At 37.4% G+C, this 18,853-nt stretch overlaps 1 protein-coding gene across 4 annotated transcripts in view; it reads right to left on the bottom strand.

Annotated features, from left to right (window-relative positions):
* The window catches only part of LRRC49 (leucine rich repeat containing 49), a 172,250-nt gene that overhangs the window by 65,886 nt on the left and 87,511 nt on the right, over window positions 1–18,853 (bottom strand). For all 4 annotated transcript variants that reach the window (XM_027571538.1, XM_027571539.1, XM_027571540.1 and 1 more), the window contains one exon: window positions 8,237–8,384. In XM_027571538.1, coding sequence (XP_027427339.1) covers window positions 8,237–8,384 — 148 coding nt within the window. The remainder of the gene's footprint in view (window positions 1–8,236; window positions 8,385–18,853) is intronic.

The raw sequence follows: 18,853 nt of genomic DNA, 5'->3' as shown, positions 1-18,853 counted from the left end.
CAGACATTTTTCCAAAGAAGACATCCATATGGCCAACAGACACATGAAAAAGTGCTCAACATCGCTCGGCATCAGGGAAATCCAAATCAAAACCTCTATGAGATACCACCTCACACCCGTCAGAATGGCTAAAATGAACAAGTCAGGAAACGACAGATGTTGGCGGGGATGTGGAGAAAGGGGAACCCTCCTACACTGTTGGTAGGAATGCAAGCTGGTGCAGCCACTCTGGAAAACAGTATGGAGATTCCTCAAACAGTTGAAAATAGAACTACCATACGATCCAGCAATTGCACTACTGGGTATTTACCCCATAGATACAAATGTAGGGATCCGAAGGGGTACGTGCACCCCAATGTTTATAGCAGCAATGTCCACAATAGCCAAACTGTGGAAGGAGCCAAGATGTCCATCGACAGATGAGTGGATAAAGAAGATGTGGTTTATATACACAACGGAATATTATGCAGCCATCAAAAGGAATGAGATCTTGCCATTTGCAATGACGTGGATGGAACTGGAGGGTGTTATGCTGAGTGAAATAAGTCAATCAGAGAAAGACAGGTATCATATGACCTCACTGATATGAGGAATTCTTAATCTCAGGAAACAAACTGAGGGTTGCTGGAGTGGTGAGGGGTGGGAGGGAGGGGGCGGCTGGGTGATAGACATTGGGGAGGGTATGTGCTATGGTGAGCGCTGTGAATTGTGCAAGACTGTTGAATCACAGATCTGTACCTCTGAAACAAATAATGCAATATATGTTAAGAAAAAAAAAAGAAGATAGCAAGAGGGGAAGAATGAAGGGGAGTAAGTCGGAGGGGGAGACGAACCATGAGAGATGATGGACTCTGAAAAACAAACTGAGGGTTCTAGAGGGGAGGGGGGTGGGGGGATGGGTTAGCCTGGTGATGGGTATTAAAGAGGGCACGTTCTGCGTGGAGCACTGGGTGTAATGCACAAACAATGAATCATGGAACACTACATCAAAAGCTAATGATGTAATGTATGGTGATTAACATAACAATAAAAATTAAAAAAAAATACTACGTGAGGGAAAAGCCAGAACAAACTAGGTTATGATACCATAACAACTTCAAAATTTACACCAGCTTACAACAAAAGTTTACTTCTTGATCATGCAAAGAACCCTGCAACTGTCCTCCTTGTAGTGCCTAAGTATTCCCAGGTGCTGTGATCTGATGGCATTTTCAACTCAATAGATGCTCCCACAGTGGCCACCACACAAGAGAAAAGTAGTGAAAATCACACATTGGGTATTTTTTTTAATTTAATTTTATTATGTTGTGTTAATCACCATACATTACATCATTAGTTTTTGATGTAGTGTTCCATGATTCACTGTTGGCGTGTAACACCCAGTGCTCCACACGTTGGGTTTTAAACGCTTCTGCCTGAAAATTACATACATTACTTCTGCTCACATTTTAAGGGCCAAAGCAGGTTGCACGACTACACTTAAGTTCAAAGGGGAAGGGAAATATAATCCTCCCACCTGCCCAAAAGAGGAGGATCAAAATGTATCAGTAAGCATTAGTAATGGCTGCCACAACAGAAAACACTTCTGTCTCAGACTGCTCCAATTTTTGGAGGGCAAATTGTAAACAAGGTCATATTAAGCCAACTGAATGTGCGTCTGAAGTGAAAACTTTATAAATTGTGAAACTGTGTCTATTTCAGAATTCTGAGAATAGTGTCTGTGTTAGCAAAATATTGCCTTAGAAATTAAAAGGAAAAAATTCTGCCCATCCTAGAATTGTCTATACAATGTCTATTCTCTGTTCTACAATTGTCTATACAGTGTCTCTTCTCTCTTTTTTATAGACAGTTGTGAAGACATGTGAAGACCACTGTAATATCTTCCTCTGTCTCCTCCGTCAACGAATTGTGCCAGGTTCTCTGGAAATACTGCAGTTTGTTGTCACCCCTCTAACACAAACAGTCCAGGTGTAATCTGACCATTGAAGAAAAAATGGGGACTACCGCGTCTATTTTTCTGAATTTTCTATTTCGACAAATGATATTGTTTTAAACCATATAGCTTCTAACAATCACATCTCACAATTAACTCAATCTGAACTTAATTTGCTAAGTCCCATCTCACAGAAATCTGCATTTGTGCTGAGAATTGTTTGTTGTCATGGAGTAAAGTCCAGGATTTTCAATGCATCTATTTTTATCTTGCTAAATTCTGCTTGTTTTTCTACACTAGAGGTCAACAAACTTTTTCTGTAAAGGGCCAGATAGTAAATATTTGGGCTTCGTGAGCCACAAAACATCTCTATCACGTTGTTTTTCTTTTCTTTACTTTCTTAATACAATGCTTTAAAAATATATAAACCATTTTTCTCTTGTTCAAAACAGTCTGCAGGATGGATCTGGCCCACAGGCTATAGTTTGCCAAACCTCGCTGTAGATTACTGAGCTACTTTGGGATTCTGTTTTGACTAATCAGTATATCAGCATCTCCAAGTTCTCCAGTTCCTGTCAATCACATACTTGATCAGAATAACAGAAATATTCTCATTCAGTTATTAACAAAAATGTTGAATCAAAGGGTCCCAAGGAAAAAGCCTCAAGGCATGCCAGTACAGATTTTTCTACAGGCTGGCATTAATCCATTACCTCCTGTGCCGTAGGAACGCTCGAATCACAAATTCACTTCACTATGTTGTCATACAACTTACTCAAAACGGTATCGTAAAAGACTTTGCCAAAAGCTTTTCTTAAATACCCAAACACTATCTCTAACACTCCTCTGAGAGGGCCTATTTACAAAAGCTAAAATAGAAAATTAATTTTGTCGGGCATGAATTGTTTTTAGTGAACTAATGCTGCCTCCTAGTGACCAATTGCCTTAGTACTCACAACTCCTCTAATAATCCAGTTTCGAGTTCCTTCATACTCAGCATCAAGTTTACTGTCACAATTTGTGAAATTTATATTCTTTCCTTCTATGATAAAAAGACAGATTACTTCATCTTACCTTGCAGGTACTCTACTATCCTACACTGCTTCCCTGATAACACTTTCAAAGGTCTAACCATTTATTCATTGTGTTTATTCAGTGCTGTAGATCAAAGACTGGCAAACTCCAGTCCACAGACCAAATCCAGTCTGTCACCTATTTTTGTACATAAAGTTTTATTGGAACAGAGCCATGCGCATTCATTTATGTGGTGTCTATGCCTTCTTTCACACTACAGTGAGTTCAGTAGTTTTCAATAGAGACTGTATGGCCCCCAAAGCCTAAAATATTTACTATCAGACCCTTTACAGATAAAGTTTGGCAACCCCTGCTCTAGATCAAACTTCTCTGTTCACCTATCCTAGGCTTCACTTTCCTCGTCTTAATATTTATTTCGACTCTTTACAGACTAAAAGCCATCTTAACAGAAATAACAAAAGCAAAATGGGAACTGAGGCCATCAACTTCTATTGTCTCTGGGCCTCGTATTATCTTTTGCCATTCCTCTGGCGCCCCCACCCCCCCCGCGCCGGAGCTCTCACTCTAACTGATCTCCCTCATCCTATCCTCCCCAGTTCATCCCCTGGGCTGCTACCCAGAGAGGCAATTTTTTAAATAGGCAAATATAATTTAACCACCTTAAACTCTTAGGGCTTCCTATTATGCCCGCGACAAAAGGGCTTGCTATTATGCCCAAGGGATTCCTACTATGCCCAAGACAAAAGCCAAACTCTTCATTATGACATAAAATGCCCTTCATGGCCTAGGCCTTGCCTGTCAGACACCCTTTGTCCTGCTACTCTTCTCCATGTATACTCAGGGCTCAGCCATGTTGAACTATCAGTTGCTATATTCCCTTACATCTCTGCATTTTGCATGCCTTCATTCTCCCTGGAACACTCTCCACAGATATATCTTCCTTCTTTTGAACCACTCTTCAAGCCCAAATCAAGTATTTTCTCCTGTGGAACTTTTCCTATTTCTCTGGTAGATGTAGGGGTGCTTTACCCTTCAATTTTTTAAAAAAATATTTTTATTTATTTGAGAGAGAGACAGAGATAGCGAGAGAGAGCACACGAGTGGGGAGGAGAGGGAGAAGCAGGCTCCCCAGTGAGCAAGGAGCCCAACGCAGGGCTTGATCCCACGATCCTGGGATCATGACCTGAGCTGAAGGCAGACGCTCAACCGACTGAGCCACCCAGGTGCCCCTTTACCCTTCAGTGTTATTGTGCTGTGCATATGTACATGCACACATGTATGTGAGTGTATATACAAAAATATACGTATCTACCAATCGATCTTCTCTAGCTTGGCATTTTGCATTATAACCTGTCTGCACTAGACAGTGAGTAACTTGAGGGCACAAATGAATTATGATTCTGATCTTGTCATCTCTAGTGTCTAATATAGATCCTACTATAGGAACTTTTCAGTTCAACGTGCCTAAGAATGCTCAGGAATTTTTTCATGGTGCTTCTAAGTCAAAAGAAATGTGTAAATAGCTCTGTTTACTCAGTAGTTAGTAAACAACTTATTAAGTGTTCATGTTCTCGCAACTTAGTAGCCATGTGAAAAAATAATGATACATGTAAATTCAAAGAAAAAAATATACCTACCATTCTTAAAGAACCACAATTGCTTACCAATGAAATCTGTATAACTGTAGGACATTACACTACTTCTCAAGTACTCTCTCAATCTCTCTCTTAAGTAAGTAAATAAGTAAGTCTTTAAAAAAAAGCTACTGAGAAAAAAGGTGTGCTGTTTCAACACTAAAGTTACTAAGAAGTCATAAATAAAAGGTAAGACTAAATACTATGAGTCCTAACTGATATGAATAAATTAATAAACCAAAATTTTTATGAGGAATGGGATTACAAAGGGAAAGAGAATAACTTCACATGGAGAAGGCTGGCAGACATCATCTTAATTAAAGTGGCCAACATCAATAAAAGGATAAAGAGAAATTATATACCATACCACTTGATAGGATGAAATGAGAAAAATCAAAATCATTTCTGTGATATTTATGCAAAAATCTATAAAAATTGATTGTGAGGAAACATCAAAAAGCCTGAATTGAGGGTCCTTCCAGAAACTGACTTGTAATCTTCATAAATGTTAGAGTCAAGACTTGAGAAACTGTTCCTGAAAAATAGTGATGAAGGAGACCTGACAACCAAATGCACCATATGTAATATATAATTCCAAACTGGATCATTTCGCTACACAGAAATTATTGACATGATTGGTAAAATTTGAGAGTGGTGTGAGAATTAGACACTAGTAATTATTCAGTGTTTACTTCCTAATTTTGTTGGTTATATTGTGTTTATATAGGAGAATGTCTTTGCTTGCTTGCAGAACACACACACTAAAGTGTTCAGGATTGTTAGGTAATCTAATCAGCAAAGATTTTATTTATTTATTTGTCAGAGAGAGAGAGAGCACAAGCAGGGGGAGCGGCAAGCAGAGGGAAAGGCAGACTCCCCGCTGAGCAGGGAGCCTGATGTGGGGCTCGATCCCAGGACCCCGGGATCATGACCTGAACCAAAGACTGAGCCACCCACTCGTGTCATTATGTCATAGATGTCATTAAAACATCTCAAATAGTTCAAGAAAAAAAAGGTTTTGCTACTGTACTTACAACTTTTCTGTAACTCTGAAATTGTTTCCATTAATTCTAGAAAATGGAAATGAACCTATAATGACAAAAAGTAAATCAGTGGTTGCCTGGGCATAGAGGTTGGGTGGGGAGAGGTAGAAAGGAGGGATAACAAAGGAGCATGAGGAAACTTTTTTGGGTAGTGGATTATGAAAAAGCTTGACTATGGTGAGGTTTCACAGGTTATATACATGTTGAAATTTACCAACTTGTACAGTTAACATGTGCAAATAATTTTATGCCCATTATACCTCAAGTAAAGCTTTTAGTAAGACATTAATTTTTTTTTTTTAATTTCTCAAATTAAACTGTGAAGAAGCAGATGTACAAGGACTGCCGCTCTGTGTGTAGCAGAACAGCTGGCCCTTCTCCCATCCCAGGTGATTTTCTCTCATTTCTCACCAGGCAAACACTCATGGAATGTACAAAGACAATGATTATATATAGCATCATTCTCCTTTATTTCAGGCATGAAAATAGATAAACTTCACTCAATTAAGACTTTAATGAGCATTACTACATTCTCAGCACTGTGTGAGACAGGGATGGAAAGGAAATAAACATGTATAGGATATCTGTATATATTAGGCAAGGAAGAAGAATGGCTTCTGACTTTAAGGATTGTATACATCAGCTGGGTAGGCAAGACTGACATATAAGTTCACTGTGAGAAACATAATATATAATTAAGTACTAATTTATATAAATGAGTTAGCTTCATTTCTTACCCCACCCATTTCAGCCTCACCAGGAAGAGTAGTTTTTAAGTACCAAAGATGCTCAATTAAGAAACATGGAGGGACGCGTGGGTGGCTCAGTCTTTGGTTCAGGTCACGATCCCGGGGTCCTGGGATCGAGCCCCACATCGGGCTCCCTGCTCAGCGGGGAGTCTGCCTCTTCCTCTGCCTGCCACTCCTCCTGCTTGTGCTCTCTCTCTCTGACAAATAAATAAATAAAATCTTTGGGGAAAAAAAAAAAAACACATGGAGATAAGGGTGAAAGTATGAAACCGTGTTTACAGGATAGATTTGAACAAGCTGAGGACAAAGAACTGTATCTCCATGCTGGAACAAAAAGAGGCAGAGCCCCCAGAAGACCCCTGGCATTAACGAATTCATCAACACTTGTAACTATCTGCTGGTCACCTGAGATGGCCATGATATTGCTGAGACAGAAATGTAAAATGCACACATTGTGAAAATGGCTATAGGCAATGAGTCAATTGGCAATTAAATAAACTTAGCTGACCACTCAGAATCCACATCAAAATTAGCAGAGTCTAGAAGTCACAAAACAAGTGGAGGCTTAGGATATTTTTCTAGCTCTGAGATTATCAAACTGAGACCTTAATAGGTGATATCTGAGATAGTAAAATGTTCAAATAAATCTGATATATGCAATGAAAATTAAGGCAAATTTCTTTATTACAGAACTTCTAAAAGTCTATAATATGCAAATGTGCACTGTACACCTAAAGGGTGCATTTTGCTTAGATCAGGAGTCATTAAAACATCGAAGTATAGAACATATGTAACATGCAGATAGAATGAATAAAAAAGAGCTATTTTGAGAGGTATGGCATCAATAACAAGTCCAATAGCTCCACGTGATGCTTCCTATGAGCCTCATGCTGTTCTAAGGTTTAGTGCTTTATCTTGACAACAACCCTGGCATAATTATGACCCCCCTGTCCCCCATTTTACTTTGAGGAAAATGAGATACAGAAAGGTTAAGTAAATTGCCAAAGGTCATTTGGCTAGAAAATGGTCAAGCCAGGATTGAGACTCAAGCAGTCTGGCTTTGGCACCCATGTTCTGAAACATTACATTACGTAACTTAATGAATGCCATTCTTACTCATCCATTCCAAGATAAATTTTTAGTGTATTAGCCAGAATAAAAAACAATCATGATGATTAATTTAAATAAAACAACTGTGGTGATTAATTTAAACAATCGTATGACTAATTATTAGTTAAAAAAAAAAAAAACACACAAAAACCGGTTAAAAAGGAAACCACAGACCCAAAATGTCATCACTTAAGGCCACAAGCCAGTAAACCAAGACTTACTACCTAACCTAACTGTAGTTTAGAACCCCTCAGAAATGTAATCTGTAACCAGTCAACCTGTGAATTTCCTGGTCAGGACTAGGAAATTTACTGATAGGCCCCTTCCCTTCCCTTTAGAAGGGTGACCTTGCCTAAAACAATGGATCCTTTGCTAATAATTTCCCTTTTTCCACTCCGTCTCTACCTTTAAAAACCTTTCTTTTTCTGTAGTCATTGAGAGCTCCTCTCCACTTGCTGGACGGGATGCTGCCCAATTCATGAACTGATTAATAAAGCCAATTAGATCTTTTAAATTTACTCAGTCAAATGTTTTGTTATTTAACAGCCCTGAGTGAAACTGGGAATAAGGGACAGGTGGTACAAAATTTGTAACTGTAATTATGAATTATATAGTCATGATAATCCATAGTTTATTAAAACTAAGAAGCATTTCAAGCAAAGAATATGCACCCCGGTCTCTTAATCCACGGTAAGGAAGACAATATGGTAAACACTTCAAACGAGCTCTCACCGTGACTCTCTTCATGTCCAGCTGGCGCAGCTGCATCATATTCTGAAGGATAGTGTGTTTGTACCATGACTCTTGAGCTATTGGATTGCCATCAAAAGTGATGTCTGAGAGAGAAGAAGAGTCAGCAAGGCAGCAAACACTTTCAAAACTGCAGGAGAGAGAGAAACCACTGGATTATTGTGAGACCTTCCCATAGTACTTTCATTTATTTAATATACATTATTATTTTAGAATAGTTTTAGATTTACAGAAAAATTAAGATAGTACAGAGTTCCCATATACTTTGCACCCAGTTTTCCCTATTATTAACATCTTGTGGTAGTATTGTACATTTTTTTTACAATTATTCACAAATAATTTACAATTCATTCATTCATTCCTTACTTTCTGGCACTATAAGATTCTCTAGACTCATATTATTTCCTACCCCAGTCCTAGAATCAAACATTTCTCCAAGGAGTCATGGTTCCTTTTATTGGAGAATGGTACTGGAACCAAAGATCTGGTGGCTAGGTATACTTTTCGCCACTGGGGTGTCATTTTTTTCATGTCTTCTGCTGACAAAGCAAGGAAATATGTGTGCATACTAACCTGTGGGTATACATATTATTTGTAATATGTAACATCTATGTCTATATTAAGCTAAACATGAGTTCACACTGATGTTCCCTAACTCTAATCTATTATCAAAAGGATCATTCTAGCCTCTTTCCCTTGCTTATCTGTAAATTCCTACTCCAACAAGTAGAAATCTCTCACCAGCTCTCATCCATTCACTTAATTGTTCAATTCTAGAATATATGCATAGTGGTATCAGAATTTCCAACCTGAACCCCCACGGGAAACAACTTTATTAAGTATAATCATTATGTGTAATTCCTTTAGCATTTAGTCTTACACATTCATTTCAAAGTTACTTAGGTCAGCACCTCCCTTCCCGCCACCCCTTTCAGCAAGGCTGTTTCATACAGTTGAAATACACTTAGCTTCTCTTGTCATAGTCTATATTCATAGACTAATTCCTTCCTGGAATCCTCTAACCTCCTAAATATTTTAATTTGCATACATTAAGGTTCACTCTGTGCTTTAAAGTTCTGTGGGTTTTGACAAATGCATAAGTATCATACAGAATAGCTCCACGACCCTAAACAATCCTATTCAACCCTCCTCCTCTCTCCCTCAATCTCTGGCAACCACTCATCTTTTTACTGTCTTTTTAGTTTTGCCTTTTCCAGAATGAATGTCATATAGCTGGAATCATACAGAATATAGCCTTTTCACACTGACTTCTGTCACTTTGCAATATGCATTTAAGGTTCTGCCATGTCTTTTTGTGTCTTCAGAGAGCACACGCTCTCTCTCTTTTATCACTAATATCCCATTGTCTGGATGTACCACAGTCTGTTTACCCATTCACCTACTGAAGCATCTTGGTTGCTTCCAGATTTTAGTGATTATGAATAATGTTGCTATAAATATTTATCTGCAGGTTTTTGTGTGAACATAAGTTTTCAACTCAAACTGGGTAAATACTTAAGATTGCAATTGCTGGATTATATTGTAAGACTAAGTTTAGCTTTGTGAGAAACTGCCAAACTGTCTTCCAACATAGCTGTAACATCTTGCCTTCCTACTTGCTCCACATTCTCATGAGCATTTGGTATTTGTCAGGTTTTGTTTTTTTTTATATCAGTCATTCCAATAGGTGTGTAGTAGTGTCTCATTGTTTTAAAGTGCAATTCCCTAATGTCAAAGGATGGTGAACTTTTTTCATATGCATAGTTGCCATCTGTAAATCTTCTTTGCATTTATAGCTCTTGTGCCCATTTTTTAATTGAGTTGCTTCCTTATTTTTGAGCTTGTGCTCATCATGGCAAGGGCACTCCTTAACCCTCCCCTACCTCCCTTCCCCTCTGGAAACCATCAGTTTGTTCTCTATAGTTAAAAGTCTATTTTTGGTTTGCCTCTCTTTTTTTCCCTTTACTCATTTATTTTGTTTCTTAAATTCCACATAAGACTGAAATCATAAGGTATTTGTCTTTCTCTGACTGACATTTCATTGAGCATAATACTCTCTACCTCCATCCATGTCATTGCAAATGGCAAGATTTCCTTCATTTTTATGGCTAATATTCCATTGTGTGTGTGTGTGTGTGTGTGTATATATATATATATATATATATATATATCTCACATCTTTTTTATCCACTCATCAATCAATGGACACTTGGGTTGCTTCCATATCTTGGTATTGTAAATAATGCTGCTATAAATATAGGGGTGCATGTATCCCTTTGAATTAGTGTTTTTGCATCCTTTGGGTAAATACATAGTAGTGCAATTGCTGAATCATAAGGTAGTTCTATTTTTAACTTTTAGAGGAAACTTCATACTGTTTTCCATAGTGGCTACACCAATTTGTACTCCCACCAACAGTGTACAAGGGTTCTTTTTTCTCCACATCCCTGACAACACCTGTTGTTTTTGTGTTGTTGAATTTTTGTATATCATGGATATATATAAAAATATACCTATATACATATAATTTAACAGATATAAGATATGTGAATATCTCTCCTAGTCTGTGACTTGTCTTTTCACTTTCTTAAAAGTGCCTTTCACAGGGCAGAAGTTCTTAATTTTAATGATGCCCAACTTATCAATTTTCTCTTTCATATATCATGGTCTTGGTGTTATATTTAAAAATTCATCACCAAACCCAAGAATGCCTAGATTTTCTCCTAAATTTTCTTCTAAAAGTTGTATGGCTTTGTGTCTTATATTTAATCTACAATCCATTTTGAGTAAATTTTGTAAAAGGTATAAGGTCTATGTCTAGATTCTTAATGTGAATATCCAATTTTTCCAGTATCATCTTGAAAAGACTACCCTTTCTCTATTGAATTGTCTTTGCTCCTCTGTCAAAGATTACTTGACTATATTTGTGTGAATCTGTTTCTAGGCCCTCTATTCTTTTCCACTGATATATATGTCTACTCTTTCACCAATACTACACTGTCTTGATTACTGTACCTTAACAGTTAAGTCTTGAAATAGGTTAGTGTGAGTCCTCCAATTGTGTTCTTCAGTATTGTGTTGCTATTCTAGGTCTTAGCTTTCACATACAAACCTTAGAATCCATTCGTTGAGATCAACTTGCTGGGATTTTTGATTGGGACTTTATAAAAATTGAGGTATATAATTGACATACACTATATTAATTTCAGGTATATAACATAATAATTCAATATTTATATAGATTGTGAAATGACCACCACAATATGTCTAGTATAACACCCATCTCCATACAGTTACAAAATTTTTTCACAGAATTTTTTTCTTGTGTAAGAACTTTTAAGATCTACTCTTAGCAATTTTCAAATATGCAACACAGTATTAATAATAGTCGATATGCTATACATTACATTCCCATGACTAATTTATTTTATAACTGAAAGTTTGTATCTTTTGACTTCCTTCATCCATTTCACTCCCTGCCAGCCCGTGCCTCTGGCAACCACCAATCTGTTAACTGTAGGTATTAGCTTGTTTTGCTTTTTTTGTTGTTGGTTTTTGTTTTTGTCTTTGGATTCCGCATATAAGTAAAATCATATGGTATTTGTTTTTCTCTGTCTGACTTATTCCACTTAGCACAATGCCCCAAAGTCCATCCATATAGTCACAAATGGCAAGATTTCATTCTTTTTTATGGCTGAATAATATATAACCATTATATATCTCTCTATCTATCTATCTATTCATCTATCCAGCTATCCATCCTACATTTTCTCTATCCTTTCATCTGTCCATTGACACTTTTTTTTTTTAAGAGGGAGAAAGTGTACAAGTGGTCGGGAGGGGCAGAGGGAGAAAGAGAATCTTAAGCAGGCTCCATGCCCAGCGTGGAGCCTGACATAGGGCTCGATTTTACAACCCTGAGATCATGACCTGGGCCAAAATCAAGAGTCAGACATTTAACCAACTGAGCCACCCAAGCGCCCCATCCATGAACACTTAGTTTCCAAATCTTGGCTACTATAAATAATGCTGCAATGAACGTACAGATATCTTTTCAAGTTAGTGTTTTCATTTTCTTTGGATAAATACCCAGAAGTGTAATTACTCGATCATATGGTAGCTCTATTTTTAATTTTTTGAAGACTTCCCATTTTTTTTTATTGTTAAGACTTTCCATTTTTAAAGGGAATACTCATTTTTCTAAATAATACCACAGAGCAGGTTAGTAAAAATCATTTATATTAGAATCATCCTTCATTCAATGACTATTCAAATAACTAATGTAGGGTGCCTGGGTGGCTCAGATGGTTAAGCGTCTGCCTTTGGCTCAGGTCATGATCCCAGGGTCCTGGGATTGAGTCCCGCATCAGGCTCCCTGCTCCTTGGGAGCCTGCTTCTCCCTCTGCCTCTCTCTCTCTGTCTCTCATGAATAAATAAATAAAAAAATCTTAAAAAAAATAACTAAACATTTAGATCTGAAAATACTTTCTTTACTAAGGCACTATATTGAATATCTCTTCTTCCTAAGAAAAGCTAGAGGATATAGAATATGGTATAGAAAATAAATAATATGTTGGCAATTAAGGTCAAGGCAAGGTCTATAGCAAGAATAAAGTTCATTATTTTTTTATTGTCACATTTAAATATTTCTTCCATGTTTCCTCTCACTCAAGGTAAAAAGATCCTCTCTTATCAGTTATTTTACCTTAGAGATTATTTTTACCATCTAATAGGTAAATCTCACAACTCATACACTTGTTATGGTTTTTGAGACATGTTTAGATAATTATGGGAAGACATTTTCCCCCAGTTTTACTGAGAAATAATTGACATACATCATTATATAAGTCTAAGGCATACAGCATAATGCTTAGATTTATATGTATTGTAAAATGATGACAATAATAGGTTCAGCTAACATCCATTTATCTCATATAGACACAATAACAAAGAAAAGAAAGAATAAAAAAGAGAAGAAAAAATTTCCTCCTGGTGATGAGAACTCATAGCATTTAGTTTCTTCTTTTTTTTTTTCTTAAGTAGTCCCCATGCCCAGCATGGAGCCCGACATGGGGCTTGAACTCACAACCCTGAGATCAAGACCTGATCTGAGATCAAGTGTCAGAAGCTTAACCAACTGAGCCATCCAGGTGCCCCCATAGCATTTACTGTCTTAACAACTTTCCTATATATCATACAGCAGTGTTAGCTGGGGTCATCATATAATACTTTACATCCCTAATACTGATTTATCTTTTTTTTAAAGATTTATTTTAGAGAGAGAGAGAGGATGAGAGAATCCATGCGTGGGGAGAGGGGCAGAGAGAGAGAGAGTCTTCAAGCCAACTCTGTGCCGAGCGTGAAGCCTAACACAGGGCTTAGTCCCACGACTCATGAGATTATGACCTGAGAAGAACCAACAGTCAGACACTTAACCGACTGAGCCACTCAGGTGCCCCAGTACCAATTTATCTAATAACTGGAAGTCTGGACCTTTTGACCACCTTCTTCCAATTCCCCCTCCACCTCTAGTAACCACAAGTCGGATCTCTTTTTCTGCGAGCTTGGTTTTTGTTTTTGCTTTTAGATTCCACATATAGATGAGATCATCTATCTTTCTCTGTCTCACTTATTTCACTTAGCATAATGCTTCAGAGTCCATCCATGTGGTCACGAATGGTAGGATTTCCTTACTTCCATGGCTGAATAATATTCGGGTATATATATTCATGTATGTATATAAACCATAACTTCTTTATCCATTCATCCATCTCTGGAACACTTGTGTCCATGGCTTGGTTATTGTAAAAATGTTGCTGTGAACTGGGCAGTGCAGATATTTTTTAAGTTAAGAGTTTTCATTTCCTCTGGGTATATTCCAAGAGGTGAAACTGCTGGATCATATGATAGCTCTGTTTTTAATTTTCGGAAGATCCTCCATACTCTTTTCCATAGTGGTCGTATGAATTTACAATCCCACCAACAGTGCACAGGGTTCCCTTTTCTCCACATCCATACCAGCATTTGTTATCTCTTGTCTTTTTGATAATGGTCATTCTAACAAGCATGAGGTGATAACCCATTATGGTTTTAATCTGCATTTCCCTAATGACTAATGATGTTGAACATCTTTTCATATACCTGTTGGCCTTTTGCCTACCTTCTTTGAAGAAATGTCCATTCAGGTCCTTTGCCCATTTTTAAATTGGGTTATATGTTTTTTTGCTATTGAGCTGTATGAGTTCTTTATATATTTGAGATATTAAGCCTTTATCAGGTAAGTGGTTTACAAATATTTTTCCCATTGCATAGGTTATCTTTTCACTTTGTTGATCGTTTCTTTTGCTGATGCTAAAAAGAAGCCTTTTAGTTTGATGCAGTACTACTTGTTTATTTTTCATTTTGTTGCTTGTGCTTTAGGTGTCATATTTTAACACGGGGCTTGAACTCACAATCCTGAGATCAAGAGTTGGATGCTTAACTAACTGAGCCATCCAGGTGCCCCCCAGATCTTACATTTAAGTTTTTAATCCATTTTGAGTTAATTTTTGTGAGTGGTGTAAGATAGGAGTCCAGTTTCATTCTTTTACATGTGAGTATCCAATTTTCCCAGTACCATTTATTGAACAGGCTGTCTTTTCTCCACTGAGTAATCTTGCCTCCCTTGTCAAATATAAGCTGGCCTGTTATACCCAGGTTTATTTCTGAGCTCTTAATTCTATTCCATTGGTCTGTGTTTTTATTCTAGCATCGTACTGTTTTGATGACTATGGCTTTATAGTGTAGCTTGAAATCAGGAAATGTGATGCCTTCTGTTTTGTTATTCTTTCTCAGGATTTCTCTGGCTATTTCAGGGTCTTTTGTCGTTCAAGATAAATTTTAGGACTGTTTTTTGACTTCTGTAAAAAATGTTACTGGAATATTGATAGGGAATGCATTGAATCTATATATGGCTTTTGGTAGTATCGACATTTGAACAGTATCAATTGGGAAGGCATTTTTAAAAGGCCAGTGAATACAGGTGAAAATGAGAGTTCATTAACTTAAACTTAACAATCACTACAAGCATAAATAAACTTGAACAAACATTGTCATTTTTCCCACCTAGCATTAACAAAATTATTTCTCCCCATCAATATAAAATATCTCAGAATAGTTTCTGGTGTTTAAAGGATGTTTAAAAAATGCTTCTCTTCTTCCCTGACAGTTGTTTCCATAAAGCTAAAATCAAATAAAGATGCTTCTGATAATTTCCAAACTGAAACACAAGGCAAATTTGTTTTTCTTCTACAGTGTTAAGTGAATGAAGTCATCATCTTCCATCCACAAATCTGCTTCTCTATGTATATTTCTTATCTGATAAATAATGTCACCCCCAAGTCAGTTGCTGAGAAACAATCTCTTACTCAGAAATTGATGCCTGAGAATGCAAACTGGGAAGAGTCATCAAGGGATTTTAAGCAAGGGAGGGGGGGTTCTAATAGGATTAGAATAATTAGTAATTATTAGAATAATTAGTAACATTATGGGAGGTATGAAGGAAAGAAATGAGTTAAGAGCAAAAAACTAATTAGAGATTGCAATAAGTAGAGGTAAAAAAGGAGAAAGGGTCTAACACATCAAAAACTAAGGCAGAAGCCATGAGAATAAAGAAGAGAGGATAGGTTCTATGGAAGCCAGGGTGTAGCATGAACGTGAGGAAGAGAGGACTCTAGAATAACACCCAGGTTTCTCTCTTGGGTTAATGATTGCATGGTGGTTACAAGGACATATACTTTGTCAAAATTCCTTAAAGTCTACACTTAAAATGGGTGGTTTTTTTAAATTACATGTAAATTATATATCAGTATATATTAATTTACAAATCAAAAAATACAAAAATTTAAATACACAAAAAAATACATATTTGACAGATCATCTTTTCATGTATCAGGTCTCTTTTATCTGGGACAGTATGTTACAATGGTGACCCATGGCTATGAGGACATGTTTCAAAAAAGCTTTCATTAAGTTTTCCTCCAACTACCACAGGATAGGATACTAAGTTCAAACTTCAAGAAATTACGTGATGTGAAAAGGAGAGGCACCAGAGCCAGTAGAGGCAAGAGAACCCTTCTATGCTGAAGAGCATTTTTCTTCAATGGCCCAGCATATCTAAACAGAATTCAGTTGTAAGGTTCTTGAGGGCTAAAAATGTGCTATGAACACTATCCCAAAACCTAACATAGTGCCTCGCATCTAGTAAGTGTGGGATAAGGTTTTGGTAAATGAATGAAAGAATATGATGATAAATGGACATGATTTCAAAAGGCTTATCCTTGATTATAAAAATTAACACATAATTTTTCTTACATTAGTCTTAGAATTATTTAAGAGCTATCATGCTATCAGGAATCATGATGATCTGATATCTGTCACTAATCAGGTAAGTGTACTGAAAAGTGGAAACAGTATGTCCAGAAGCATGGAGAGGCTGGAAAACTTCATTTTATTGTAGGTAAATCCTGATTTTATTGTTATTTACTTATTTTTTTAAGATTTTATTTATTTGAGAGAGAGAGCACAAGCAGGGGGAGTGGCAGAGGGAGAGGGAGAAGCAGCTCCCCCCACAGCAGAGAGCTCACCATGGGGCTTGATCTCAGGACCCTGAGATCATGACCTGAGCCAAAGGCAGATGCTTAACCGACTGAGCCACCCAGGTGTCCCTACTGTTATTTAATATTTATTTACAAGTTGGACTGCAGAGAGTCTATGATTTTTTTTTAAGATTTATTTATTTAGGGGCACCTGGGTGGCTCAGTCAGTTGAGTGTCTGCCTTCGGCTCAGGTCATGGTCCCAGGGTCCTGGGATCGAGCCCCTCATTGGGCTCCCTGCTTAGCGGGGAGCCTGCTTCTTCCTCTGCCTGCTTGTGCACTCTCTCTCTCTCTGACAAGTAAATAAAATATTAAAAAAGATTTATTTATTTTAGAGAGGAAGTGTGAGTGGGGGGAGGGGAAGAGGGAAAGGGAAAGAGAGAATCCTGAGCAGACTCTGAGCTGAGCGCAGAGCCTGACGTGTGGCTCAATCCCACCACCCTCAGATCATGACTTGAGCCGAAACCAAGAGTCGGATGCTCAGCTGGCTGAGCCACCCAGGCGCCTATGAGTCTATGATTATTTCTTACTGCAAGTATAATTTTAAACTAAAATGACTATAACTTTTCCTAGCCCTAATGCTCAAGTATTCCTTTGGGGAATGTAATTAGTCCAATCATTACAAAATGGGCGGTGTTAAACACAAAACTACACAGTGTCTTCACTGAATAAAAATATAAAGCACATTAGTGAATATAGAAGAAAATCCTATGTCCAGTGAATGTAGTCATTAGGAAGTACTTCAGAGATCTAGAAGACCTGCTGATGCCCACCTGGTCTATGTCTATAATTCAAGCACAACCAAAGAGGCACCAGGAGTAGGAAAATCATTGCAATCTTTAGCAGGTACTGTCCTGGCAACCCTTTCCAGGTCAGCTGCTAGCACTGATATTCAGACTAAAGTCCTTATGCTTTGAAGAGTTTTATTAAAGTAAAAATAAATCCATATTTGATCCAGAAGATTCCTCACAAAATTTCATTTCCATATGCAAGGCATTTGACCAATAAACATGCCATACATTCCTAGAAATGCACTGACAAAGTACATATGATTTTAAAGACATTCTCTAATCAAATGAAAGAAGACTCGTTAAGTACAAATCCAGGCTAATGAAGGGTTACATCGTACCTAACCAAAGAAAATCAAAATCAGATTGTAAAACAAAAACACGTGGAAATAGGACAGTAAGTACAATGAAGTACTGCTGGCTTCTAAGAACAGTCTCTTTCTTTTTAAGAATACTCAGTTGCTTGCCTCTTCTGAGTACCAAAAATGGAAAAGCTTGGGTCCAAAGGCTGACATTTAATTCATAAGTTGACTTTAATCTTTTTCCAGATTACTCATGCATTTGTTCTTTCCCTAGTGGTCTCCTCCCAATGCCACATCTGCTTCCTATCTGCTAAAGAACCTTCAGAGGAACAATGTGTCCCTACCGACCAAAACTCACATTTCAAAAGGAAAAGAACATATTTCAGTCCATTTTGCTTACTTGCTAAAATACAGAGAAAATAAAATTCCCATATATGCATGTATACCACATAGATATTTAACTAACAATCCCCAAATATCAGTCAAATTTCTCCAATTAGAAAGTTCTCCAAAAAGTAAGTTAGATACTTTAGAAAAAGGGTTTTACTCTTTCATATCATTAAAGTACCATATATTCTGAAATAACCTTAACAAAACCTCACTTAGGGGTGCCTGGGTGGCTCAGTTGGTTAAGCGACTGCCTTCGGCTCAGGTCATGATCCTGGAGTCCCGGGATCGAGTCCCGCATTGGGCTCCCTGCTCAGCAGGGAGTCTGCTTCTCCCTCTGACCTTCTTCCCTCTCATGCTCTCTCTCTACCATTCTCTCTCTCTCTCAATAAATAAATAAAAATCTTTAAAAAAAAACTCACTTATTTTATATTGATCAGTGAAAATTTTACTGAATAGTTACTATGTAACTAGCAGGCTGAAATGAA

This window comes from Zalophus californianus, chromosome 6 (assembly GCF_009762305.2).
Source record: "Zalophus californianus isolate mZalCal1 chromosome 6, mZalCal1.pri.v2, whole genome shotgun sequence".
Classification (NCBI taxonomy): Eukaryota; Metazoa; Chordata; class Mammalia; order Carnivora; family Otariidae; genus Zalophus; species Zalophus californianus.
This window is presented reverse-complemented; position numbering and strand designations above follow the sequence as displayed.